General features: G+C 42.4%; 1 protein-coding gene across 4 annotated transcripts in view; it reads left to right on the top strand.

Moving 5' to 3' along the window:
* The window catches only part of shroom3 (shroom family member 3), a 73,004-nt gene that overhangs the window by 28,691 nt on the left and 17,664 nt on the right, over window positions 1-26,649 (top strand). For 3 of the 4 annotated variants that reach the window (XM_038734116.1, XM_038734117.1, XM_038734118.1), the window contains 13 exons: window positions 7,543-7,668; window positions 16,111-16,329; window positions 16,973-17,295; window positions 17,379-17,622; window positions 20,709-20,764; window positions 20,865-21,330; window positions 21,500-21,796; window positions 22,644-23,070; window positions 23,311-23,444; window positions 23,646-23,795; window positions 24,569-25,044; window positions 25,939-26,166; window positions 26,383-26,575. In XM_038734116.1, coding sequence (XP_038590044.1) covers window positions 7,543-7,668; window positions 16,111-16,329; window positions 16,973-17,295; window positions 17,379-17,622; window positions 20,709-20,764; window positions 20,865-21,330; window positions 21,500-21,796; window positions 22,644-23,070; window positions 23,311-23,444; window positions 23,646-23,795; window positions 24,569-25,044; window positions 25,939-26,166; window positions 26,383-26,575 — 3,339 coding nt within the window. Of the gene's footprint in view, window positions 1-1,434; window positions 2,431-7,542; window positions 7,669-16,110; window positions 16,330-16,972; window positions 17,296-17,378; window positions 17,623-20,708; window positions 20,765-20,864; window positions 21,331-21,499; window positions 21,797-22,643; window positions 23,071-23,310; window positions 23,445-23,645; window positions 23,796-24,568; window positions 25,045-25,938; window positions 26,167-26,382; window positions 26,576-26,649 lie in introns of those variants that run through there. The other variant, XM_038734119.1, reaches the window with a different exon arrangement.

Raw genomic sequence — 26,649 nt, 5'->3', positions numbered from 1 at the left:
CAGGGAGACACGCCCTACACAAACACACACACACGCACACACGCACACACACACACACACACACACACACACACTCAGATCAGTTTATATTTTTCACATGGCTCATACCTCCATCAATCAGGTTCTGTTTTCAGTCCAGTTTTTCAGTGTTTTTATCCAGATGCAAATTGGAAATTACATATTTTCTGTTATTAAAGTAACAATTTAGAGGACTGGAGGACTAGAGTGTACTGTCTCTCAGTGAAATCTACTATATGTTTCATGGGCTGTACGCTAACAAGCTAGGTACCAATCCATCTTGTTGTCACTTGGCTTCTGTTGACAGTAAGGACACACCTGGCAATTCCACAGTGACGGCAGGACGTTTGAGATGCTTCATGCAGTGGTTGGTTAACAAATAGCTCCACTGCTTACTGCTGTGACAGCCACAATGTGTTTACATTTCCAGCCCAGCTCAAAAAAACAATCAGACAGCTTTAGAGTTGTTGGAAGGCGGATTCTTGTCTATGTCTGTCCCTTTCTCATGAAAGCAATATCTCGCCTTGAGGGAATTTCTTCAAAATCTGAATCATGTGACTGCAAACAGCATACTGGAGTGTGCCTAGCTATTCGTCATCCAATGAGTGAGTGAGTTTCATCAACAGCTCATAGAGACGCTCATTGCATCTAAAAATGCCAGAAGAAAATAAAAGCACCATATTTGTGTAGCTGTTCTCTATAAATCTTTACATAGGAATAAGTAAACGTTTAGCCTACCCAATTAGCCAATATATCTATAATAATCATTAATCAGTTCATGACGTATATTCACTGAAATCATACATGTGTATCATCAATGCAGTGATTCAATTCCTTCCAAGTATTCACTACATATTTTATTAGTTTGGTCAGACAAGGATGTAAACTACCAATTGACTGGTTGGCAGAGGGATAGAACCACTGAGCAGTAAATAGTTGTTTTCATTCAAAACCAAAAATGTCAATCACATGATGGTGCCACAAGAAAAGTCAGGGGATGACTAAAGTTAGTTGGAATTATCCTATGGCCTACATGGATATGGATAACAATCATAACAATCCAATAGTTGTAGAAAGATTTCCCTCTGAGCCAACAATGTCAACCTGCAGGTTGTGCTAGAGAAAAAGTCGGGATCACCAAACTCACTAAAATGCAATGTCGTTGCAACTTGCCCAGCACTAATCAGTGATACCTAATCTTTGTCAATATGTCTGTCCTTGTTTTTGGACGTCCTTCTAGCAGTTAAAATCATTAACAGTCAATAATAGTAGTTCATTGTTCACTGTAGAACCACATGCTGCATCATGAGACATCTTTCTCCCCGCAGCTTCAAACTCCATTTCTGCTGCAATTACCTCAATAATCAACAGCTATCTATGTGTCCTCCCACTTCCTCGTCCTGCTCCTCCTACTCACTGTCCTGCTCCTCTCTCCTTCTCACCTTTGCACTTGTTATTGCTTCTTTTTTACTTGTTCCTTCTCCCATCCTTCTATATCCTACCTTCCTCTTTATCTCTCACTATTTCTTCTCTTTCTACCTCTCTTTCATAATTTTAGTTGCTCCATTCCTCAGTGTCTTCTCCGTAACGATCCTTATCTTCCTCCATCCTCCCTCCCTTTCTTGCTACTCATTCTCACTATCTCTCCCCCTACCTCCTTCCTCTCTCTCTCTCTCTTCAGACTCTCAGTGTTTCTCTCTCACACACCACAACTGCTACCATCCAGACCAAGCCTGGCCAAGGATGTTTACTTCATGCTTTTATCGTACGGCGTCCTAATGACACTTAATTGCTTCATTTGCTTAACAAGCTTGGGGTCAGGGACCAACACAGCCCCAGACTGGGGCAGATCAGAGGGTGTTAGACACGGGATAGGTAGGCTTTTTAAGTTTTGATGAAAAAGAGAAATAGATGAATGTTGAAAATTCATCAGTAGGGTGGTTGTGTCTCTCTGGGTTACAGCTTTTTCAAAGGAGAGAGTGAACTTAGAAAAAGGGTGAGAGCCAGAGAGGAAAGGATGTTCTTAGGTTAAAGGTTAAGAAAATATAGGTCAAAAGAAGATAGCTGAAGTCCAAGAGGTGTAGTGAAGTACATTAGAGTGCAGCAGAGTAGATTTTACTAGAGGACAAGTACTTTTGGTACAAGATCTCTTGTACAACGAGAGCATCTAAGGAAACAGCTGAGTAGCTAAGAAGCTAAGAAGAAAGCAGTAGAGCAGAAACTACAATAAAGTGGACTTTGAATCGAGGCCATGGAGCTACTGGAGGTATTCTACCGCAGGAAGCTCCGGAAGAAGCAGAAGAAAGCAGAACTGGGCCGATCGGACGGGACACTCTGTCGGTCACCGTCAGAGGCCAGTGTCAACAGCCTGGCGACTGGCCTCATCTCCAAAGTCCTCAGGCTCACCTCCAGGTAAAGCAGCATATGTTTAATTTATTCAGTTAGATAGACAGGAAGTTGCTGCAAGTTTAGGAAAATGGGATTTAGGTTTGTTTGGGTCAAGAATATGGCTGTTTTAACCTTAAATATGCACCTGATCCTGACTAAATTTGTAAAATGTAGAACTTTGATATGCCATTTCAGACTCAGACATGACATTTGTGATTCTAACATACCTTTGGTGACTTGGACATGACATCTATGTCTTGGACATGACATCTATGTCTTGGACATGACCTTGGTGACTTGGGCATGACCTTTGCAACCCTGAAATTAATGTGGCAACTAGCAGAAAATCTTAGTAGACATGGAATTTGTGACTCTGGCATGGACTTTATGAATTGTACATGGTTTGGTGATGTGACATGACTTTGATAAATACTTATTATGAATATAGTGAATGCAGGGTCAGTTGAAGACAAAAAGTCATGTTTTTCTATTTATCTGTATTAATGCCGTCGAGATTTCACAATTAGTTTTGGATTTGAAACTCAAACCAAATCGTACCGTACTGCACTCAAGCCAGTTCCCCCAGAGCTAATGGAGAGGGAATGTATTCTGTGTAGCAGTGATGATAACGTTTTGAGGTATTCGAGTCACGTCCTCTCATTATCCAGGTCCCTGTGGTTCAGAAACATGCATGCTTTTATGTCTCTGTCTCCTACTTACTGAGATATGATCTTTTCCTGTTTATCTGTGGATAAATAAAGAGCAGCAGAACATGTCAAATATGACGAGGATGAGGGAAGATTAGTAACCGCCACGCCACATCTCTGTTATAATAACTGGTGAGATAACACATTCAAAAATAATGATGGTGATGTCATTAAGATTATCACTCCAAACAAAAACACATTATTTTATCCCTGAAATTTCACCATGAAGAAATGAAATGAAGCCTGTTTATGTATGCCCAGCATCAGATGAACAAAACACAATCAAGTGAAAAAGGAATCAACCAGTACCAGAGAGTCCTGTCATACTCACCACATAATTAACATAAACACTGCATTCATTCACTTAGTATTTGTCACTTTTACTTTGCTGATTTTTTTAATAATTGACATTTAGTTATCATCAATGAAACACAAAACTTCCTGTGAATGAGTTACTTTAAAAGCCTACCAGGAGACGGAGCAATTATGCCCTTTGAGCCATTGAAATGCTTTTAACATAAAATTTGTGCATGAAATATAGGCCTCATTGAAAGTAGCTTAACATTCATTGAAAGAACAGCAAACAGTATATGTTAAACATTGAAACCCAGAGCAACAGAACATTATTCTGGATTTATCAAGACAGCAGGAGGAAAAGTTGAGTTTTGAGTGCTGAGCAAGTAAAACTAGATACAGATGAGAAAACATGGAAGCTTCTTGTGAAGTATATTTGGAAAACTTGAAATAAGCCTGGCTTATTCTTTTTAAAATACCCAATAAACGTATCTAGAGTCCGTTAAATGACCTTCTACTTATGAAGAGAGATGACTGTAAAACATATATATTTCTTTCACAGTGAACACAGGTCAAGGTTAGTTTGAATTCATGTTGGTTACAGTAGATTTGAACAGTGACAGACAAACATCCAAATAGTCTCTGTTCCAAACATTATTTTCTCCAAAATTGGAAGGCAAGGGAGAGGCAGAGATAGGCAAAGGGTGAGTCAGATCTCTGTGGAATGAGACCATGCAGCTGTGTGTGTGTGTGTGTGTGTGTGTGTGTGTGTGTGTGTGTGTGTGTGTGTGTGTGTTCTGTACCCGTGGGAGGACACAGCAGAATGATATTCACTGTTGAAATGATCAGTTTTTGTGGTTCTAGCACTGATAATAAAGTCTGTTCAGACGATTCCCTGCAGCATTTTGAGACATCGAATGGTTCTGTGAATGAAGATCTGTGCAGGGTGAAAGAGAAAAAGCATGGCATAAAAACCATGACTGTGGTGTGAGTGTTGGATGACATGTAGCTTTGTGTTCATCAGTCATCAGTAGTCAAGTATCAGTTATTTAATTGCACATTTGAGAAAGATCTGATTTTGTTTTAACATCACAATAGATTAATTTAAGCAGAATTTACACTGTTTTTTATGCTGCCTTGAGGCATTTTGCATGTTCAATCAGTGGTTTCTTATTGACTTGAAATAGAATCTCGGTGTCCTCTTGTGTGCACAGAGCAGCAACTAACCACTCTAGATAAAAACAAATGCTGTTTTAATGAGCTTAAAACAGGGATAGAATTCTATAATTTGTGTAAAATAAGGTGGAGTTGAATGCATAAAAGCAAGTAAAATACAGCATTTTAAAAGAAGTGCAACAATGCAGCAATGAATAGCTAGTCATAGCTAGTTAAAGGCTAAAATGAAGAGATACATTTTTAAGTTTCTTTTAAAAATATTTAGTGAAATGGCTTCCCTGATGTCTCTAGGTGGTGTGTTCCATAGCTTTTGGCCTAATTGACAAAATCTGCATCCCAGATTTTCATTCAACTGTTTCTGGGAACCTCCAATAAACCAGCAGCGGATGATTGCAGTGCTCTTGAAGGAAAGTAGTGAATAAGGGAGTTAACAACCCCCGTACTGGGCATAGATTATGCAAGTGCTGCTGCTTGGCTGATGCAAATGGGTGTGGTGAAAAGGATGTCAGTTCAAAAGATAATGCCTTATCTGACAAGGCAGGTATTTTAGGGATGTATGCAGTATTAAGGCACATCATCACCTTAGAGTTATCCAGTGCAAATTGAATGATGAACAAAGTGTGGACATATATCCCCCATATATCTTGCTGATCACAGGGCCAATAAGAACGCTGTCTTATGCATGAGAATATATCAATACCAATAGGCTGTATTGGTTCCAAAGGCATATCGCATACAGCGTCTACAACCAAAGCTTGGTCCTACTGAGGGACCATAGTTTCTATGCAACAGTCTCTTATGTAGTACACCACATAAAATGTACCACCAGAGGATGAGAGCCACCGGACTTTCACTCAGATCCCACAAGGATACGAAAAACATTTGTTTTCTCACACCAGGCCTCGAATAAATGCCACTGTGGCTGTATACGGCCAGTTTGTTATAGGCAATCATTAGGAGCCAGGCCCACAGGTCCCAGATTTTCGGGCACAGGTGCCATAATTGCCCTTGTACTTGAGATAGCAGGTGACTGCACACAGGGAGGCACCAGGGTCTCCTGCTCAGCAGAGTCACGATTTTGAACCACGTGCCTTTGAGGGGTGGTCAGAATCATAGACAATCCCGTGCGTTCAAGTATGAAAGACGTATAGGAGTTTTCACAGTCACTGATGGGTAAACGCAATCCTAACCAAGAGGCATGCCTCCTCGCTGCACACCAGAACATATCCCGACAGCAGACCCATATCGTAAAAATGCCCCAGTGACAGAAACACAGCATACACCCCCAGTCCCATTTGGACGCGTCTATGGTGACCACAACAGTCAGTCTCTCCACGGGAGCAGAGTGCATGATAGAATGACTCGTACCCTCTTGTTTTTCCAATGAGAGAACATCTGTAGAAGCCACTATTTCCTTGCCACTGTCACTAAGTGCTTGCTCATGATGGAACTTGTTGGGTCTCTGTAAATTATATTACAGAGAGTGGTCTAGCCTTGCTCTACATGAAAAGTCCAATGAGATCTCTTCTTTTGGCGAAAATTGAAATTGAACATTTTCATGTGGGATCAGTCCTAAGAGAGCGGCTGCTTTACACTGTAAATGCTGAGCTGTCACATTGTAATGTTAGGCACAGATGGATCAATCACAAAAGGCTAAACAAAAAACCCTGTGCTTAATAAAGTTACTATAAAGTACTATTATAATAAAGTACTATTTGTACAATATCATGATATGTAGTACCTTCCTCTCTTACACACATAATGCTGCATCTAACCTAGCTAACAGCTGCAATAAATAACTTATTTTTACTTACTTGTGCAATAACAACTCATGCATTAACTTTAGCTGCACTGAGTTGTGATTACCTACCTGCTGCTTCTGCTGCACCATTGCTCAAATACCATCTTCTTTTCTAATTAACTTTTGGCTTATATCAAATAGCAACCTCACGGTCCTCCACTGATTCATTGTAGGTTTAGGGGTTTAACTGGATGCTAATGTTGCAACCCCTTGGGCTGCACCCTCCTGGTCTAGAGGCCGCATCCGGAGTGTTCTCATTTAAATTTCATATTTGTGTCTAAGAAGAGTAGGATATTTTGGGTCTAATACAGAATTAAATGCAGTTTCTAATTACAGCATGAATTAAATTAGCCTGTGTGTGTTTGTTTACTGTCTAATGAAAAACATGTCTAATTTCATTCAAAATATGGCTTGTTATGTCCCATGAGTGTAGCCTACTGTGAAATAAAGTGCAACCACAAGTAAACACCACAAAGTAAGTGGTATTCAGTCGTTTTGGGTTAAGTCTGTATGGTTAAGGGTTTTTTTATGTTTTCAGTTTTGCAGTTTTTTCCACGCAATGTTAAAGAGACGTGTCATCCAAGACAGCCCCTCCACACCCAAAGCTTTTAGCATTTCTCTTATCAATCCCTGGGGCTTTGCCACTGTGGAGTTGTTTGACGAGTCGGATTTAGGAGTTCCTCAAAGTGTTCCTTCCACCGCCCAATTACCTCCCCAGTTGAGGTCAAGAGGGTCCCATACTTACTGTACACAGCTTGGACTGTTCCCCGCTTCCCCCTCCTGAGACAGTTCTCCAGAAGCACTTTGGTGCCGACCAAAAGTCCTTCTCCATGTCTTCTCCAAACTTCTCCCACACCCGCTGCTTTGCATCTGCCATAGCAGACGTGTTGAGTTTTATTTCCCCTACAAATAATTAAGAGGCATGCCTCTTGGTTAGGATTGCATTTACCCATCAGTGACTGTGAAAACTCCTATACGTCTTTCATACTTGAACGCACAGGATTGTCTATGATTCTGACCACCCCTCAAAGGCACGTGGTTCACGAAAATCGTGATTACTACCCTTTTTCCTACCGTTTGATGTCAGATTGTGTTGTTGCCCTGGAAACACAAATGTTACATATATTCTAACTCTCTCTTTGTATTTTAACCTCATAGACGCAGTGAGTCAGCATCTCGTCCTCACTCATGGCACTCAACGAAGCTCACTGAAGGCCAGCAGGAAGAGGACCATGGAGGGATGGACACGATGAGCAGTGCCTGGCATCCTAGCTACCATGCCAGGTCAGTGTTTTCTCTGTCCCCCATTTGTATTCAATTGTTCAATAGCCAGTTAGCAGTTGTTTTACATAGGGACATTATTTAAATTTTTTAACTATTCAAAATAAAGACAAAAACCCTGGAAGATGCAGTGCACAACCAAACGAATCCATCTTCTTTTTTGTGGTGATACTGGTGTTTTTCTGCATTTCTGCCATTATAATTATATATATCAAAGTGGATGTCATAACAGGAATTCTGCCAGTAATAATAGCAACAGGATTATTAACAATAATTGTAGCAGAGGGTGTCGAGCAGGAACACGGTAGCAGGGGACTCGTAACCACAGATCCAGACTCCACAGCTCCAGAGCCAGAAACATCTGCAGGAAGTGACAGGAGGAGAGAGGAGAGGGACGAGAAAGCACAAGACTACGTGAAAGGGAAGAAGTCGAGTTAGTAACATGCAATAATGGGATGAGGTTGCATACAGAGGGAGAGAAAGAAGAGGAGAGAGGAGCTCAGTGCATGATGGGAAATCCCCCCGGCAGTCTAGGCCTATAGCAGCATAACTAAGGGATGGTTCAGGACTAACCTGAGCCAGCCCTAACTATAAGCTTTATCAAAGAGGAAAGTCTTAAGCCTACTCTTAAATGTGGAGATGGTGTCTGCCTCCTGAACCCAAACTGGAACCTGGTTCCACAGGAGAGGAGCTTGATAGCTGAACGCTCTGGCTCCTAGTCTACTTTTGGAGACTCTAGGAACCACAAGTAACCCTGCATTCTGGGAGCGCAGTGCTCTGGTGGGGTAGTAAGGTACTATGAGCTCTTTAAGATAAGATGGTGCCTGACCATTAAGAACTTTGTAGGTGAGAAGAAGGATTTTAAATTCTATTCTGGATTTTGCAGGAAGCCAATGCAAAGAAGCTAAGACAGAAGAAATATGATCTCTTTTCCTGGTTCCTGTCAGAACACGTGCTGCAGCATTCTGGATCAACTGAAGAGTCTTAATGGACTTTTTCAAGCAGCCTGATAATAAGGAATTGCAGTAATCCAGCCTAGAAGTAACAAATGCATGGACTAGTTTTTCTGCATCATTTTTAGACAGGATGTTCCTGATTTTTGCAATATTACGTAAAAAAGGCGGTCCTTGAAATTTGCTTAATGTGAGACTTAAACGCCAGTTCCTGATCAAAGATAACCAAGATTCCTCACAGTGGTGCTGGAGGCCAAGGCAATGCCATCAAGGGAAACTATATCTTTAGATAATGCGTCATGGAGGTGCCTGGGCCCCAGAACAATAACATTAGAAAATCACAGGTCATCCAGGTTAAAACATCCTGAAGGCACATTTGAAGTTTAGCAAACTGATGAGTTTCATCTGGCTTGATCGATAGATATAACTGAGTATCATCTGCATAACAATGAAAGTTTATGGAATGTTTCCTGTTAATATTGCCTAAAGGAAGAATATATAAAGTGAAGTGGATTGGTCGGAGCACAGATCCTTGTGGAACTCCATGTCTAACTATGGCGTGCATGGAGGACTCATCGTTAACATGTACAAACTGAAATCGATCTGATAAATAGGACTTAAACCAGCATAGAGTGGTTCCTTTAATACCAATTAAATGTTCCAGTCTCTGCAATAGAATCTGATGGTCAATGGTATCAAAAGCAGCACTAAGATCTAATAAAACCAGTCCAGAGACAAGTCCTTTGTCTGATGCAATTAGTAATTTTCACCAGTGCTGTCTCTGTGCTATGATGAGCTCTAAATCCTGACTGAAAATCCTCAAATAAACTATTGCTCTGTAGAAAGTCACACAGCTGTTTAGCAACTGCTTTCTCCAGAAACTTAGAGAGAAATGGAAGGTTAGATATAGGTCTATAGTTGGCTAAAACTTCCGGATCAAGATTGGGCTTTTTCAGAAGAGGTTTAATTACAGCTACTTTAAAGTACTGTGGTACATAGCCTGTTGATAGCGATGGATTGATCATATCTAGTATAGAAGTGCTGACTAAGGGTAAAACTTATTTAAGCAGCCTAGTTGAGATGGGGTCTAAGAGGCAGGTTGATGGTTTAGATTAAGAAAATTATTGAAGTTAGTTGGTAAAGATTGAGGGAAGCAAAGCAGTCTAAACATATACCTGGTTTTATAGCTGTTTCTAAAGTTCCTGAATTTGGAGATAAGTCAGTGCCAGTTGAGGGCAGGTCTTGGTGAATTTTATTTCTAAAAGTTAGAATTTTATCATTAAAGAAGCTCATGAAATCGTTACTACTGAGAGCTATGGGAATTCTTGGCTTAATAGAGCTGTGACTCTCTGTCAGCCTGGCTACAGTGCTGAAAAGAAACCTGAGGTTGTTCCTATTTTCCTCTATTAATGACGAGTAGTACGCTGCTCTGGCATTACGGAGGGCCTTCCTATAAATTTTAAGACTATCTTGCCAAATTAAACGAGAATTTTCCATTTTGGTGGAACGCCAATTCCTCTCAAGTTTCCGCGATATTTGCTTTAATTTGCGAGTTTCAGTATTATACCATGGAGCTAACCGTCTTTCTTTTATTTATTGTTTTAGAGGGGCAACAGAGTTGAGTGTCATTCGCAGTTAGCCTCAGGACTATCAACAAGATGATCGATTTGGGAGGGACTGAAATTAGCATCCTCCGTTACTTTGTGACTTGATAATGAATTTAGAACTGATGAATTGCATCCTTAATGTTAGCTACAGCACTATCAGACAGACATCTTGTATAAAAAAAATTTCCCAATGGTGTGTAGTTCAGCAATATAAACTCAAACAGTGGTCAGATAAAGAGGGATTCTGTGGGAACACTATTAAATGTTCAATTTCAATACCATATACTAGAACAAGGTCGAGGGTGTGGTTAAAACAGTGAACACTAGTAATAGTTCATGAACACTCTGAGAGAAGCCAATGGAATCTAAAAGAGAGTTAAACGCAGTACTGAAGCTGTCATTCTCAACGTCCACATGAATATTAAAATCCCCTACAATAATAACTTTAAGGGCTAAAGTTGACAAAAACTCAAATGCAAATGCAAATTCAGATAAGAATTCAGAGTATGGGCCAGGTGCTCGGTACACTATAACAAATAGAACTGGTTGCAGTGATTTCCTACTTGGGTGTGAAAGACTAACAACTCAAGGCTTTCACATGAGTTATAGTTTAGTTTAGGTTTAGAGCTGATTAGTAGGGTAGAGTCGAAGATAGCTGCAACTCCACCTCCTCGGCCTGTGCCTTGAGGAATGTGAGTATTAACATGACTGGGAGGGGTGGATTCATTTAGGCTAACATATTCTCCATCACCCAGCCAGGTTTCAGTAAGACAAAATAAATCATAATCTATATTAGTTAATTTACTAGTACACTTTTAGAAGAGAAAGATCTCCACATTTAATTCTCCTATTCTTTTGCACTATTGCTCTTGTGGTTTTAATTTTTATGAGTTTTTTATACACAGCTCCTTTTCTGTTTGCCTTTGATTTAAATAATTTCAATGGTCGGGGGACAGACACCGTCACTATAGGGTTTTCACTAACTCCTGAAATGGAGGAGCAGAGAAGTGTGTTAGACTGCGACTCTGCGTACAGTTTTGGGTGGGTAACTGCTGAAATAGAAGGGCAGAGAAGTGTGTTAGACTGCGACTCTGCCTCCTGGTCTCAACTCTGGGTTGTCATGGATTTGGTCCACTAACAAACTTGGCTAGATTTCTAGAAATGACAGCTGCTCCTTTCCAAGTGGGATGGATGCCGTCTCTCCGAATCAGACCAGGTCTACCCCAGAAAGTCTGCCAGTGATCTACAAAGCCCAACATGTTAGTGTTGTGGATTGGTATGCAGTGATATGTTTACAGGGAGTAGAGAAGGGGGCTCAGCACGTAGCCTTGTGGAACCCCTGTTCGGACTAACAAGGTGGGGGTCCATCCTCACTGTCACCGGCCAGTCTGTTAATGATTTGGACAAAGTCCTTTGTCCAAATCCAGATGTTTGAAGTGTTTGAAGGCTAGATGATGGTTATTAATGCAGAGCTGTAATCTATACACAACAGCCATGCATATGCTCCACATTGTTCTAGTCCTTATAATTGGTGATGTGCTGTGTACCTTGCCATATGGGACGTGGGTCTGAGTTGTTGAAGAGATTCTCAATACTCTGCTTGTAGTCTGCTTTGGCATCTCTGATGCCCCTCTTCATGTTAGACCTGGCCGCGCTGTACAGCTCTTTGTTTCCAGACCAGAGAGCCATGTTGCGGTCCTTTTAGTGCGTTTTGTGGTAGTGACATTGTCTACACAGCTTTTTATGTAAAACAGTACAGTTGAAGTGTAGGTGTTGATGTGTTAATAAGAGGTCAGGGGTTAACAAGAGGTGGTCTGATGGGCGAGGTAGGGAAAAAAGTGTTTTTATCCATGTTTAATGTTGCTATAGACCGGGTCAAGTGTGTTTTTCCCCTTGTTGCACATGTTGATAGAATTTTGGGAGGACAGTCTTTGTAATCACTTGGTTAAAATAGCTTGCTATTATAAAATCTCCATCAGGATGGGCACTTTGTTGTTTGCTAATGGCGGTTACCCCAGTGATATGTATGTAGCAGTAACTATGGCAACTGTTCCCTCAATAATAGAAAGGGCCACATTTTATTGATAAATATTCCAAGTGTAGTGACTATCAATGACATTTACTTTTGTGCACCAGTTATTGTTTGTGTATATACAGTAGGGGTGTGCATTTTCACTGGACTCAGGATTCGATTTGATTTCGATTATCAGGTCAATGATTCCATTCGATTTGACATCTCGATGCATCATGATGTATCACCTCAAGAGTGGGAATTTCTAGGCACCTCATTACATTATGAGCCTATAATGCAATTGTAAAACGAGTTAGATGAAGATGTATTTTTCTCACTGTTTGACTACTTGTTACTTTTAAAGCAAAGTATTTTTAACAATCCAAACAAGTAAGCAGTAATGAAATTCAGATATATAATGTTACTTCATATACAGTAAATGTAGCTAACATGGCAAAGCATTTTTACATTATTACAGCATTATTACTGACCTCTGCTGCTGCTATTTTTATTTCTGATGCTGCTTTTATTATTATCCAATTTCGCATTGCGATGCATCTGAAAATCAATTATTTTCCACACCCCTAAAACACAGAGTCCTCCTCTGCTCTTACCGGAGTCGTATTGGTGTTCTGCACAGCATGCTAGCCTGAAAGCCTGCTCCAGAATAGCTGTTTTTTCTGTAAAAATATAAATGTAAATGTAAATGTGGTAAGTTCCAACTCTTCCATTTTGTTGGCAAGTGATCTTGCATTGGTAATGAAAAAACTTGGCAGCGGAGGTTTGTGCGGGTCTTTCCCTAACCTAGCATGTATCCCAGCTCAGAAGCCTCGCTTTTGTTTCCTCTCTCTACGTCAGAGGCCTCAGGTATCTGGCGAGCTCTGTGGGAATGTTGGAGCCATAATTCTCATTGTTAAAAACAGAACCACTGAACGCTCTGATTAAGCAGCGCCGGTCTAAGTGCGCTGCCATCTTAAGTAAAACAGTTCTGAGGTCTGTTTGATTAAAATCACCGGCTACAATAAAAAGATCCAGTCGGTCCAGTCCCTGCACTGGAATGTTGGTTAGTGAATTTCTGTCATAAGTAAAAAACAATACGGCACTGCACAAGGATATTATCTTTGGAGAAAATAAGACAAGCATGTCATTTGCAGCCTCACAGTTTTCCTGAGGAATTGATTGACAGTGGATTTGATATATATATAACATAATGACCCGACCCAAACACAATGTTTGTCTAAGCCAATAATGGATACTGTTACACAAACCAGTGTGAGCGTGCGTTAATGCACGTGTGTGGATGGGGTATTGACGTCGATGCCTGCTAAAAGGGGCATTCCTGATGCCCACCCACACCCCACACACAGATACTCTTTTCATGTCCTGTTAATAAAGTTGGGATCTGAATAAAAAGATCTCAGTAAAAAGTGTCAATTTAATATAACAGGAATTAAGCATGAGAAGAGAAAGTAAACAGAGATGGACAGTACATCTGACAGAAAGAGACACTGACACAGAAGTTAGACTCCGAGAAGTTGCTGACACAGAAAAGAGAAATACAGGCAGAGACTGTCCTCTTTTCCAGAGCAGTAATTGCATTGTGTTCAGTTGAAGGACTTGATGGGTCAAACTGTGACGTAGACACACAAGCACAAACACACATTTACATTCCAATGAGTTATCTACAGTGAGGTAACATCAGATTCAGCAACTCACCAACTTTACAATCAACGAAACAACTACAACCTTTCAGAAATTCACCTGGTTACGTAAATGTTCTGGCAAAATAACATGTCTAATGTCTGAATAAAGAGATACAATACAGAGATCACAACAGCAATCTGACAAGGCTGGACCCAAGGGTGTCACTTTGTGTTGAAAAGTGGTGGGGACATAGGGGCTCAGATTAGGGGTGTGAAGACACACTGTAATATTAGGTTCACGAGAATGAGACGAAAAGATCCTTAAAAAATATTTTAAAGATAACCTCAATGCCGAGATATATAAGCGGGTGATCTGTGGGGACCTCCCCCTGGAAATTTTGATCATTAAACACTTCATTTTCTGAATTCTGGTGAAAGTTTCTGCACCAAATTAGGGTGGAAATGTTTTTATTTATGTAGAAGGAAACAAAATTCTGATGGCTAATGACATTTCGAAATATATAAATATAACAGAATATAATGGAGTGCAGCTCTCAGGCTTTCTGTTGCTTTCAGATCTGTTTCTCCTGTATATCAGCTTTACTGCTGAGACAACACATATGTAAGCATGATTTAGTCTTCTCTCCTCTTTTGTCATGTTCAAAGGGAGAGAACTGAAAACTTGGCCATAAAGAAACTGTGTCAAGATGTTGTTAAAGTTACTAATTGGTGCATACACACGTTTTTGGGTCACTTTATAATCAGTAGCTTGGTTTTTTTTTTTTGCTCAAGTTCCTTTTTTGGAAATGCACATTTATTTCTTCTATAATTTAATGGCTTTGCATGTGTTCTTAATGTGCAAATAAACCTTTCTAAAGATTTTTAACTGCAAGCTATATATTCAGAACATTTTTTTTAAGTTGTGGGGGAAAATCAGCCATTTCAAAAAAGTGATGGGGACATGTCCCCAGTGTCCCCAGTGTAAATGACACCTATGGCTATTTCTGTAACACGTCAATACGTCCAAAGTCTGAATAGAATGTTTTTAGATTAATGTGACTGCATTGTAAAAAGCACTGACTTAAATTGTTTACTTAATTATTTCCTCTTATGCACAAAGAAAATAAAACCTGCTTAATAAAGTAGGAACCTCTCATGTTAGATCTGTCATATATATAAATTATTTCTAGAAGAGAAGAAATAAAAACCCTAATACAACCACAACAATAAGCAGACCGGCACTCCTGTTTTATTTCATTCATTGCCTTCTGCATGGATAACATTATAAATATCTAGGAAACATACATACCAAGTTAATGTCGTTTCATATATTTGTGCACTGTCACACAGAGCTAATGATGAAACTGATAGGTAAATGCATTAGAAGTGTTGTGGTTGTGCAAACAGGGTAAACAGTAACATGAGGAATAGGACCCAAATGTAGACTGCAGAGGCAGAGCTGTTGCGGAACAGTGATTTATTACACAGTCATTGAACAAAAGGCGTATGGGATAGTCAGGAAGGCACAGATCACAACCAGAAAAGGCAGTCCGAATCAGACAAACAACTCCAACAGGGAGCAGGCAAAATCCTAAGTCAATGAAACAGTTAATGTCCAAGAAAACAAGGTAAAGATCTGAAAAAACAAAGGGAAGACAAAACACTAGGAATGGCTATGCCGCTTGACAGATGGGACTAAGACGAAGTGGCAAGGAGACACACGGACTAAAAACACTAGTGAATGGAAGATAACTAGACACAAGTGAAACTAATCATGGCAAGGAAGACAATCAAAACTGGTGGGATACAAAGGCAGGAAGTAAAGTGAGGGGAGAGGTAAGTATTACAAAATAAAACAGGAAATGACTAAAACCTGTAACCATAACAAGAAGATTCACTGTGACCCTGTACATAGGCATGTTCTATGGGCACCCATGGCTATTCTTTCTAGTATCTTTGACAGATGTGACGAGCTGGCTGTGAGGGCCCTGTATACTACTACTACTACTACTACTTAGTATCAATTAGGAAATTTTACCATGCTAACACATCAAACTGAGATGCTGAATATAGTAAATCTTACCATTCAAACATCAGCATTGTGTAGCAAGCTGATTTGAGCTTTAAGCTCCATTGTCTAAGATTGGTCTGTGTGATGATTGAGCCACATTTCCATCCCCAAAGCATCTATCTGAGCCTCCTAGATAACAAATAAATATTATCTCTTTCAGTGCCTCGACTACAGACCTGTCTGGTGGGTTTGACTCTAGCAGCAGCTACCTGAGGAAGAGTCCGGACCAGTACAGCTCTAGGGGCAGCATGGAGAGCCTGGACCCTAGTCAGTCCACCCAGCTTCACTCCGGAGCTCAGCACCACCGCCCACTGGCCAACCCCACCTACAGCGGACCCCACCCCGCCTATTCCTCCTGCCACCAGCTGTCCTCTGCCAGGTTCATACAAACAAACACTTGAGCAGTTACTGTCTGAAAGTTTGTGAAGTACAGAGGCAGGTTCTGGATGTGTCTAACCTAGTTTGATCACAAAGACTGGAAGCAGGTGAAAGCCTAGCTGTTCTGTTGTACAGAAATAAAAATGTAAAAAGGAGACATTGTGGTTGTAGTAGCAGTTAGCATTGCAGCTATTTATTGACCGACAGCGGCTGGGTGTCCTGGTAACATGCAGGATTTCAAAAGACCTCTGTCCTAAATCTTCTGTGCAGCACCAACCAAGCCTAAACAGTGTTTCCCATTTTCACCAACGTGCCCACAAAAAACTAGAAGAGGGAGAACAGAAGGAGCAATCAAGTCTTAAGTAGTAATTTGACAAACCAGGGAATCTCACCCTCCCGATGCTTGATCCATCCATCCATCCATCGTCAACCGCTTATCCTGTGTACAGGGTCGCAGGGGGCTGGAGCCAATCGCAGCTTACATTGGGCGAAAGGCGGGGTACCTGGACAGGTTGCTAGTCCATCGCAGGGCCCGATGCATGATGAATCAAACAAATATCGCTTGACTAGCCATTTGATAGAGTTTGTCCATCACAGCTATAAATATCTCAACATCTCAAATTAAATTTCTTTTCGTGTTCTAGGTCCTCCAACAGCATTGACCACCTCCACAGCAAACGAGACTCCGCCTACTCCTCCTTCTCCACTAGCTCTAGTATTCCAGAGTACCATGCCTCCACCCCCTCCTTCAGCCCAGAGCGCTGCTATTCACTGGAGACCGTCTCTCAGAGAGGAGGAGGAAGTGGAGAGATGCAGCAGGCTGACATACGTTACATCCAGACTGTTTACAACACCCAGCAGGGCTTATCTCAAAGGCATGAGCTGAGCTCCACCTCCTCTGCAGTGCTATGCAACAGCGATTCCAAAGGCGATGTAGGGATGAGGCCGGACCTAAGCGATCTGCAAGGTAAAATTTCTGTTTCAGGAATGATATTCTGGTAGTGTAATTTGATGTGTGATCATTGTTTTTCTTTGTACTATTGGTTCCAGGTTCAATGGGCAGGGTCTTTTGCCCAGGCAGCAGTTGCAGTAGCGGCAGTGGCAGCGGTGTTGGTGTACCAGTTTCAAACAGACACAGCGTGGGTCCTATATGGGGCCCGGCAGCCAGCCGCAGCTCCTATGAAAGCCTAAAGGGGGCACCAGCTCCTCCAAGGCGCAGCGACAGCTATGCAGCCATCAGGAACCACGAGAGACCAAACTCCTGGTCCAGTCTAGAGCACGGCCGCTCACTACGGTGAGTAGGGTCTGTGGAATCAGGGTGAATATTGATTCTCATACAAAAATAGACCCAGATGTGACAGCGATAATGGTGATGAGGATATGGTACAGTCAAGAGCACAAAGTCTGCCACACTTTCAGTCTAGCTTGTGTTCCCAAATGTGTTTTACTTTTGTTTAAAGGTACAATATGTAATTCCTGGTCACATGCTCCAAACAAATGGGAGGTAGCATTTCACCACCTCCTCCTCCTCAGCCAGGCTACTCTCTAAGCCATTCTGCCCCTCTGATCACTTTCTAATCACACATAGAGCTTATATTTAAAATAACTGCATAAATTAAGCATTTTATGTCATCCTGGATTAGCAGGCGTCGCTCCTGCTGAAGTTAAAATGATCATTCCCTTGTCTGATGATCTAGTGTGAGGAGCTTCTCTCCTGTCTGTGTGTGTCTGCTTCTCTCTGTTTAGACCGACAAATATATGGAATAAGCACGCAACTTGCTACTAAATCCTCCTCCACCTCCACCACCCACAAACCTGCCGATACCGTTGCTGCCTTCTTCACAGGAAAAATGGTGGCTATAACAATTTTCTAAATCACTCAAAATCAACCTGTCTACTCCTGCTCCGGTCAGCTCCTACTCTGTGAGCACGGCACAAGAAAACCTACCATGTAGCTACCTTATACATGTCTCTCTCCATCTTCCTTGGGAAATGGCGCAAAAGGCTTGACACCAAGGCTAATATGTGGCAGTCCTACTACATCTTTTCCTCTGTCTTCCCAGGTCAATGGCACTTCACTCTCCTCGTTTACTCCTCTCACGAAGAGTGAAGTATAAGAACTCCTGACCCGTAGACGTCCCAATACATGCCCACTGGACCCAATTCCTACCAGTCTCCTTCAAGCCATATCTCCTACCACGGTGCTGGCAATCAGTCATGTGATAAATTACTTCTCTGGCTTCAGGGACCTTTCCAACCACTTTCAAAAGGGCTTGGGTTACACCTTTGCCTTTACCTTTCGACACGCCCTCATAAAATGCGATGGAAAAACAATGAGCTGCAGCACACACCTCTCCCCTCCCTGCCAAACACTAGCTACCCTCCAGGCAGTCAATGGACATAAAGTTGTTACTGTGATGTAGAGACAGAGCTCAGTTAAAACTTTATGGATGAAAAAAAAAACTTTTGTTACAGATTAATAACTCACCACTCTGAAACTCTTGCTCCAGTCTATGTTGCCAAGCTGGTCAACAACATGTACAGCTGAATTGAAGCTGTTTATGGGCTTCTCACTGACCCGCCCTTCTCTGCTTCTGATTGGCTAGTAGTCCTTAACTAGGAACTGCGCATGTGCAACTCCCAACAAAGATCATTTAGAGACAAGATGTATCACTCCATAGCTAAAACGAAGCGTTCAACACACAGGTTGAAAAGAGGAGCTGCAGCAATGTGCAGTATGACAAAAAATATGGTGTTTTTAGAAAATTAAACCTTGTAAACCTGTTCTGGTTACAACCCCTAAATTAGATTATGAACCTGAACATGAGCATAATACAACATCTTTAATAGTGGTCACTCTACTGAAACGGCTCTTTTGTCTGTGACAGAAGCCCTAAGGTCACAAAGCTGCAGCCCTGACCTATCAACTGCCTTTGACACAGTAAATCACTGGATCCACAGGGCATCTCATGCAAAGCACTCCTGTGATTCGAATCCTACCTCTCAGGGAGTTTCTACAATGTTCTGCGGCAAGGACAATTATCTTCCTCCCACTGCCTCTCCTCAGGGGTGCCCCAAGGCTTGGCGCTAGGGCTCTTTCTCTTCTCAGTTTACACCACCTCCCTGGTGCCGATCATTCGCTCGCATGGCTTCTCTTACCACTGCTATGGAGACAATACTCAACTCTACCTATCCTTCCCAACAAACGACCCCACTGTCTCGGCGCAGATCACAGACTGTCTCCCGGACATATCCGCATGGATGAAGGCTTGTTACCTTCAACTAAACCTCGCTAAGACTGAACTCTTGGTAATTCCAGCCAAGCAGTCTTTCTACAAATTGACTCCTCAACCATCACTCCAACCAAGGTAGTGAGAAACTTGGGTCGTGCCGAGACAAATCAGGCCCTACCTCACTCAGTATGCTACCCACTCCAATTAGGTCTTCAGCTTGTGCGGTGAAACCCCTACAAATGGTTCAGAACGCAGCAGTGCATCTGTTTTTTGATCAGCCCAAAAGGACTCATGTCACTCCATTACTCAGTGACCTCCACTGGCTACCCATGGCCTCAAATCAAATTCAAGTCACTAATTCTGCATACAGAGTGACTACTGGGTCTGCACCCATGTACCTAAACTCCATGAGAAAAGTTTACTTTCCTTCTCGGCCACTACAATCCTCCAACGAATGCCACCTGGCTCTGCCATCCCTACACACAGAGCAGGGGCGTCCCTCTGTAACTTCAGGAAGCTCTTGAAAACTCATCTCTTCCAAGAACACTTTCTCTTATAACACATCTAACCCCTAACCTCTAACATGCCATTCCTGTGCTTTTCTTCTTCTATCCCCAGACTGTTATCTTGTATTGATTGCACTTTTTTGGTGACTCTTACTTCTTTCCCTAGGTATTTATTCTATTTATGCAAAATGGGCTATTAGCTCTTACCAGTATGTATTGTGATTTGTAGATCTTGTGCTGTATTTGATGTTTTGTTGATGCTTTTATGTTGAAATATAATACCCTACAATAGGACATACCACAATGCCATACCCTACCCTATGATATTATACAATATGATACAGTATGCCATGATATAATACAGCACAATTTGCTGTGCTACAATACAACACATTGGGCAATACTGTATTGTGCAATACTGTATTTTCCAAAACAAGAGATATGTTATAATACAGTATATGTACAAAATGATAGAGTATGTTTAAAATTTTGTTGTGAAATATGTAACACAGCCCCGCGACCCTGTACACAGGATAAGCGGTTGACAATTGATGGATGGATGAATATGTAATACAGTATGTGTAAAATGAAATGTCATATACCCTAATCTAATTGCATCTGATCTAATGTGTTTTACTCAGGTCTTTACAGAAGGGTTCCTGGCATCACTCCAGTGGCCCTGTGGCCTCATGTGCAGGTATATTTTCATTCCCTTTAAATGATATTACTAATTTTAAGGACAAAATAGGATCCCACCTAACAAGGCAGTTAACCTAACATCATTACTGTGGTTCCAGCTAAAGGTTCGTACAGTGCTGAGGGTCAACTTCACACAGTTATAGAGAAAAGCCCAGAGAGCAGCCCCACCACAAAGCCCCGACAGGGTGGAAGTTTTCCCCAGCCCTCTTCCCCTACAGGACCAGCAGGCCCCAGCCCCCAGTCTGGTCGGCTCATTCTTCCCACCGATATGTACCCTGTCCCCCAGCCTGAGCCCCAGTATGCACAGATGCCCACCGTCAGCCCCAGGCCAGGCTCCTCCGGAGCCTACCCCGCTCTGGCAAAGGAGAGCAGCCGACAGCAGCACCAGGCCTTGCATGGCGTCGGAGGGAGAGAGGAAGGATCCACAGAGGCGCAGGGGGATGGAAGGATGATAGCTACAGAAAATGGATACCAAAATAACACTTCTTCCTCACCATACCCATATTCCTCTTCCTCAGCATCTGTCACACCACAGCTCAGGACTCAAGCACAAGAAGCAGACAGGTGATTTTATATCGATATTTCAGATAACAACTCTGTTTTTTTGTTTTGTCATCAACCACACCAGCTGACTGTAAAAAGTTTTAGTTATTTGGAGAGATTTTGTGCTACAGAGCTATAAAATTTTTCACATTGGTTTTTAATACTGTACGCAATCTTCTGCTTTTACCAGGCCTCAGCAGGATGAGTGTAACTTTGGACTCTACAGACCCCTCCTGAAAACTGCTGGAGGGGGAACCGAGAGACAGGCAGGGGCCCAAAGGCCCCAAAACCACCAGGGACCTCACGGTCAGAGCTTGCAAGGGTCCCATGTTCATACAAGCCAGGGACCCCACAGCCTAGTGTTCCAGGAACAGAACCAGGATTTCCATATTTCCCATATCCAGTCGACTCCTGGACTCAGGCCCCAATCCTCACAAGAGTGGAGGGAACCCTGTACACCTGTCCATTTGAGGGGAAGCAGGAGCAGGTACAGTATGGCAGGATGGCTGGTGTATTTTGAGATTTCAGAGTCTGTCTCTGTCTCTCTCACTTTGTGAACCTCCTCTGAGATGCAATCAGCAGCTCCACAAAAACATCTAAAAAATCGAATGAGTTATGTTTGTTTTCCACCAACAGGTAATTTGTGGCCCATTCTGCTGGCTATGTGAGGCTCCCAGCTGTAGAATTACTGTCTGCACTGAAAAACAAGTGGATGAAGAAACACTTGAGGACCTTTTCCTCTTCTTTTTAGAGAGCTCAGACTGTCACATGATATTGTTTGTGATACTGGGCTATACAAATAAACTTGACCTCATAGCATGATAAAGCAACTATTTAAACAGCAGTCCCTCGAGTCCTTCATAGGTCAGTCGTTCATCTGGTTAAAGTCCTGTAGCAGGTCAAAATCCTCCAACTGGTCAGAATCCTTTAACAACATAGACACTTCTGTTATTTTCAATGACACTGGCTTTGCAGAAAAGTCTTCTCCCATGAAGTTCCAATGAGCCTCATTTGCTCCTGGAGCAGAGGGCTTCAGCCAATGCAATGTCAAACCTAATACCTTTACCAGAAAATGGTTCACCTTTGGCTGCTAGCTGCTAGCCAGTCAAATCAGAAACAAATGGAGAGGATGTTGGTTTGACATTAACATAATGCTACTGGGCCCATCAACACAAACTCATATGTTTTTTTACCAGATAAAAAAATTCCATCTAGAAAAGCAGCTTTCTGACAGTGACTGGTTGGTTAGTTCATTTAATTGCTGGATATACTTAATGTACCCTTTTCTCTTACTTCTTGCCCTCCATTCTCTTCTCCTTCCTCCCTCTTTTCAGATCAATGGAACAGACCAGCATTGATTCAGAGCAAGGGGCGTCCTCCAAGCTCACCCAGTTCAACTCACCTGTTCAACCTCAGCCTCAGGCTCCACCTCCTTCTACCTCCCAGCCTTCTTTCCATCTCCTCAGTGACTCGTCAGCTCTTCAGTACCAGCACTGTGACCACAGAGAGCGGGACAAAGACAGAGAACACCCACTGACCCGCCTGGAGATCGCCCTTGCCGAGGTCCAGCAATGCGCGAGCCCCAACAGTGTCACCTCTGCGAGCAGCCATGGCAACAGTAGCTCTGGTGATGGCAGCCAGGGACCTGCCCGTAGCCTCTCTGTCCTGGAGAAGGTCAGTCGTTTCGAACGTCGGGAACGCACCGGAAAGCAGCGCAGTCAAAGCACCACCAACGTCCACAGCAAACCTACCCATCGGAGGGTAACTCAAACCAAACTTTACATTTGTGATCACCATGTTTTCTTTTGATGATTCAACAGAGAAAGTTTTCAAAATGACACAATGAGGGTCAGTCACACACTACTTAATACTGAAATGCATGGATATTTTGACTTAGCAGGCAAGATTTGCTGCATCACAAACTAAGCTAAATTTGACAATGTTGCTCATTGTTGTTGGTGACACTGCTTCACTGCTTTATGTTTTCTGATTTTGAATCAGATGTCTGAGAAAGGCCGCAGTGCCGCCTGTGGAGCAGATGACCTCAGAAACATGCTGGAGAGAAGCACCAATGGGACCAGAGCACACAGGACTCTGAGCTGCAAGGGAAGCAGCAGTGAACACATAAAATACAGGTAAACAGGGTTACGGGTACTTGATAAAACTATATATATAAATGTATAACTAAAAACGTGAACATTTTTGCAATGCCACAGTATTATCCCAATAAATGTATTTATATTGGTAACTGTATCACAATTTCAGCCTATATTCAATTTTGGCCAGTTTTATTTTGTTCCAAATTATTATATTACATACTTCTGTGTGATGTTCAGGACCCCAGCAGATCCCAGTTCAGCCCTCCAGAGGAGTCGCAGCAGCTTCCAGCTGGATGAATCCAGGGAGGGTGACACCAGCAAAGATTTCTCCTGGAGACAGGACATCCAAGAGATGCTGGGCTCCATGCAGGACACATCCTTCAACAGGTCAGAGTCCTTCAGCAGGTATTTAGGGGTTTAGGGTTAGAGTTAGGGGTTTAGGGCTATGTGTTTCTGGGGGCCGTCCCTCACTGATAACTATACAAACACACAACCTTATGATTGGAAACTGGATCATATTTTATGGAGAGAATATTTTCTGGTTTTCCCTCTGATGTCCTACAGCTGCTCCTCTACCTCATCTCTCCTTTTCAGATAGTTTACTTGTTGCTAACTGCTGCTAGCTGTGGTAAGCCGTGCCACTAGCAGTCCTATTACCTTTAAACTTTAAATAAAGCTTTATTAGTTTTATTAAGTTAAGCCTCCTCTTTCTGTAAACAGCAACACTCCCCTGGTGCTATGACATCCTAGTCCAGGCAAAGTCAGGTAGCGTTAATGGTACCGCTAGCTTCACTAACTGAACTGTTTACAGTTAGCCGTGCGGCTAGTGTTTACTTTAGCAACAATTAATGCTATCTCTCCATCAGGAAACAGTGTCTTTTACATGTACTCCATCTAAGATGAGAAACCTTTTTGCCTGTTTTTGTGGCTCCTTCTTTTTGTTTTCGCACATCTATGCGCATCTATGTGGCCCAGGACACATTCGCATGCACTGCTTGAAGAAATTCTGTCTCAGTGTGTCCTCAATGTGTCCTGGGTGCATTCACACCCGTACGCTTTCCACTTCAGCTCTCTCAATCAGATCATCAAAAAAGCATGGTAATAAAAGGTAAAAGGTGTAGACGGGACCATCCTGATGTTGGACATTTGTCTCTAATCAGATCTTATAGGGACTCTTTGAAAGATGCCCAGTCTAAAGTCCTGCGATCCACCTCCTTCAGACGAAGAGACCTCAGCTCCTCGACCAGCCCTCCGCCTCCTGCAGTTCCTTCTCCCATCTCCTCCTCCATCAGCCATCAGCCTCCGCCCGTCACTACCAAGCACCACAGCCTGGAGAAAAAAGGCCCAAAAACTATGCCAAAACCACAGGGCATTGTCATTACACCACAGTCTGCACCACTGGTCACCTCCCCTCACACCCCGAAGGAGCGGCATGTGGTTAGCCCAGAGATTCGAGGGCCAAGCCCCCCAGCGCTCCCCAAAGTCCCGCCTGTTGGACCTCCTGTTCTGATGCGGATCTGCGGCCGCAAGCGTCTTGGAGCAGACCAGAAGAAGCGCTCATACTCAGAGCCAGAGAACATGAATGAGGTCGGGATTTCTGATGACGAGACTGCTGACATCTTCAGGCGTGGAGGAGGTAAATAAAAAGCAGGGCCTTACACCCCTCTATAGACTCTCCCAATACCTGCCACGGGATCTCCAAATAATCAAGTCAATATTTTTGTGATTGAGATCAAAATGACTTGGGTCATACAGCACTTGTTAAATGCACACCAAACTAATGAAAATAAAGCAAATTAGTTTTGACATGACATCGTAGAAGTTATCGAAGACAAAAGCAAAACATATAAAGACATCATATAAAATGTAATGAAAAATTTGTGTTGTGGAGGAAAATGGCAGGCCAACAGCTGATTGATAAGATGGGATACATGTTTAATGCTTAGACAAGCAATGAGATAAATCTACTGCGTTGTTAGCCATTGTTTGTGTAAATTCATTTAAATTGTATATATATATGTATATATGTATACATACTATTAATGACGTGAAAAAATTAAATTAACAAATTAAATTTACATAAAATTTATATTATTCTAAATGTTTTTTAAAAAGCTCATAGCCCAGAAAAAACATCTGTTTGTGAAAAAGTTCCTTAGCCCAAAAAATGAGCTAGCTTGCTGGTGACGCAGAACCTGCCTTTTAGGAATTACTTTGAAAGGCTGAGCCAGCTGTGGCTCTGTGCTCACTAAGGCTTAGTTTTGTGAGAATCAGGCTGAGTATTGAAAAGTTTCAGTCTCATTCTGAGTTTAGAAATCTAATCATCATAATTGTGCTGGTACTTCATTATCCACCTCTAAGGATCTGCCTGGAAGCTGCTCATAAAACAAATTAGCTTGATAGTAATGTCAAAATTGTGATTGTTGGGCATCTATTATAGCACATCAAAAACATCTGTGCGTCTGAAACATGTGTATAAGTGTTTATGTTGCTAACCATGGGCTTTGACCATAATCTCCCTGTCTGTCAGAGACCAGCGTGGCAGACCGGCGGAAGATGTTCGAGCTTGCAGCAAGTCGTGTCGGGAGCAGGGCTTCTCAAACTGCTACGTCAAGGCCCAACTTACGGCAGCTTCAGCACAGCGCTCTGGCTGAGTATATAGAGAGGAAGAGAGGCATGAAAAGAGACGAGGGAGAACAGAGGAGTGGACTGAGGTCTCGCAGTGTGTATCTACAGCCTGAAAACAGCAGTCATACAGGTGGGTGGAGGGAGGAAGGGAAGAAAAAGGATGAGTGAGGTGTGATGGTTTCATGAGTGGATGAAGGATAGAGGGCAAAGTGAATATTAACTTGAAAGACTTGGAGCGGAACAGATTAACAGATTAATCATGTCCTTCCTTTCTTCTTCCTTCTCCTTTTTGGTTCCTCCCCTTCTTCCCCTTCTCTTCTCTCCATTCTCTCTCATCGTCACTCAGACACCCTCAGCCTCTCCTCCACTTCCAGCCTGCTCTCCCTCCAGGACTCTGGCACAGATCCAAGCTTCTCCTCTGAAGAGAGGCGTCTCTGCTCCACTCTCCCTCCTGGTGCCGACCTGCGGAGCCTCGAGTCCAATCTCTTCTACCCGGGCAGGGTGACCACTCCGAGGCCTCCGGTGCACCCACCTCCTAGGTAAGAAAAACCAGAGACTAGCTGCATCTAACACTGTTTTTTAGCCATACTAGGGGCATGGCTTAAGCAATGTC

Source organism: Micropterus salmoides, unplaced genomic scaffold, assembly GCF_014851395.1.
Source record: "Micropterus salmoides isolate LMB-PRFRI ecotype aquatic unplaced genomic scaffold, ASM1485139v1 Ms_hic_scaffold_20, whole genome shotgun sequence".
NCBI lineage: Eukaryota > Metazoa > Chordata > Actinopteri > Centrarchiformes > Centrarchidae > Micropterus > Micropterus salmoides.
The sequence above is the reverse complement of the archived record's forward strand: the minus strand, read 5'-3'. Positions and strand labels throughout refer to the sequence as shown.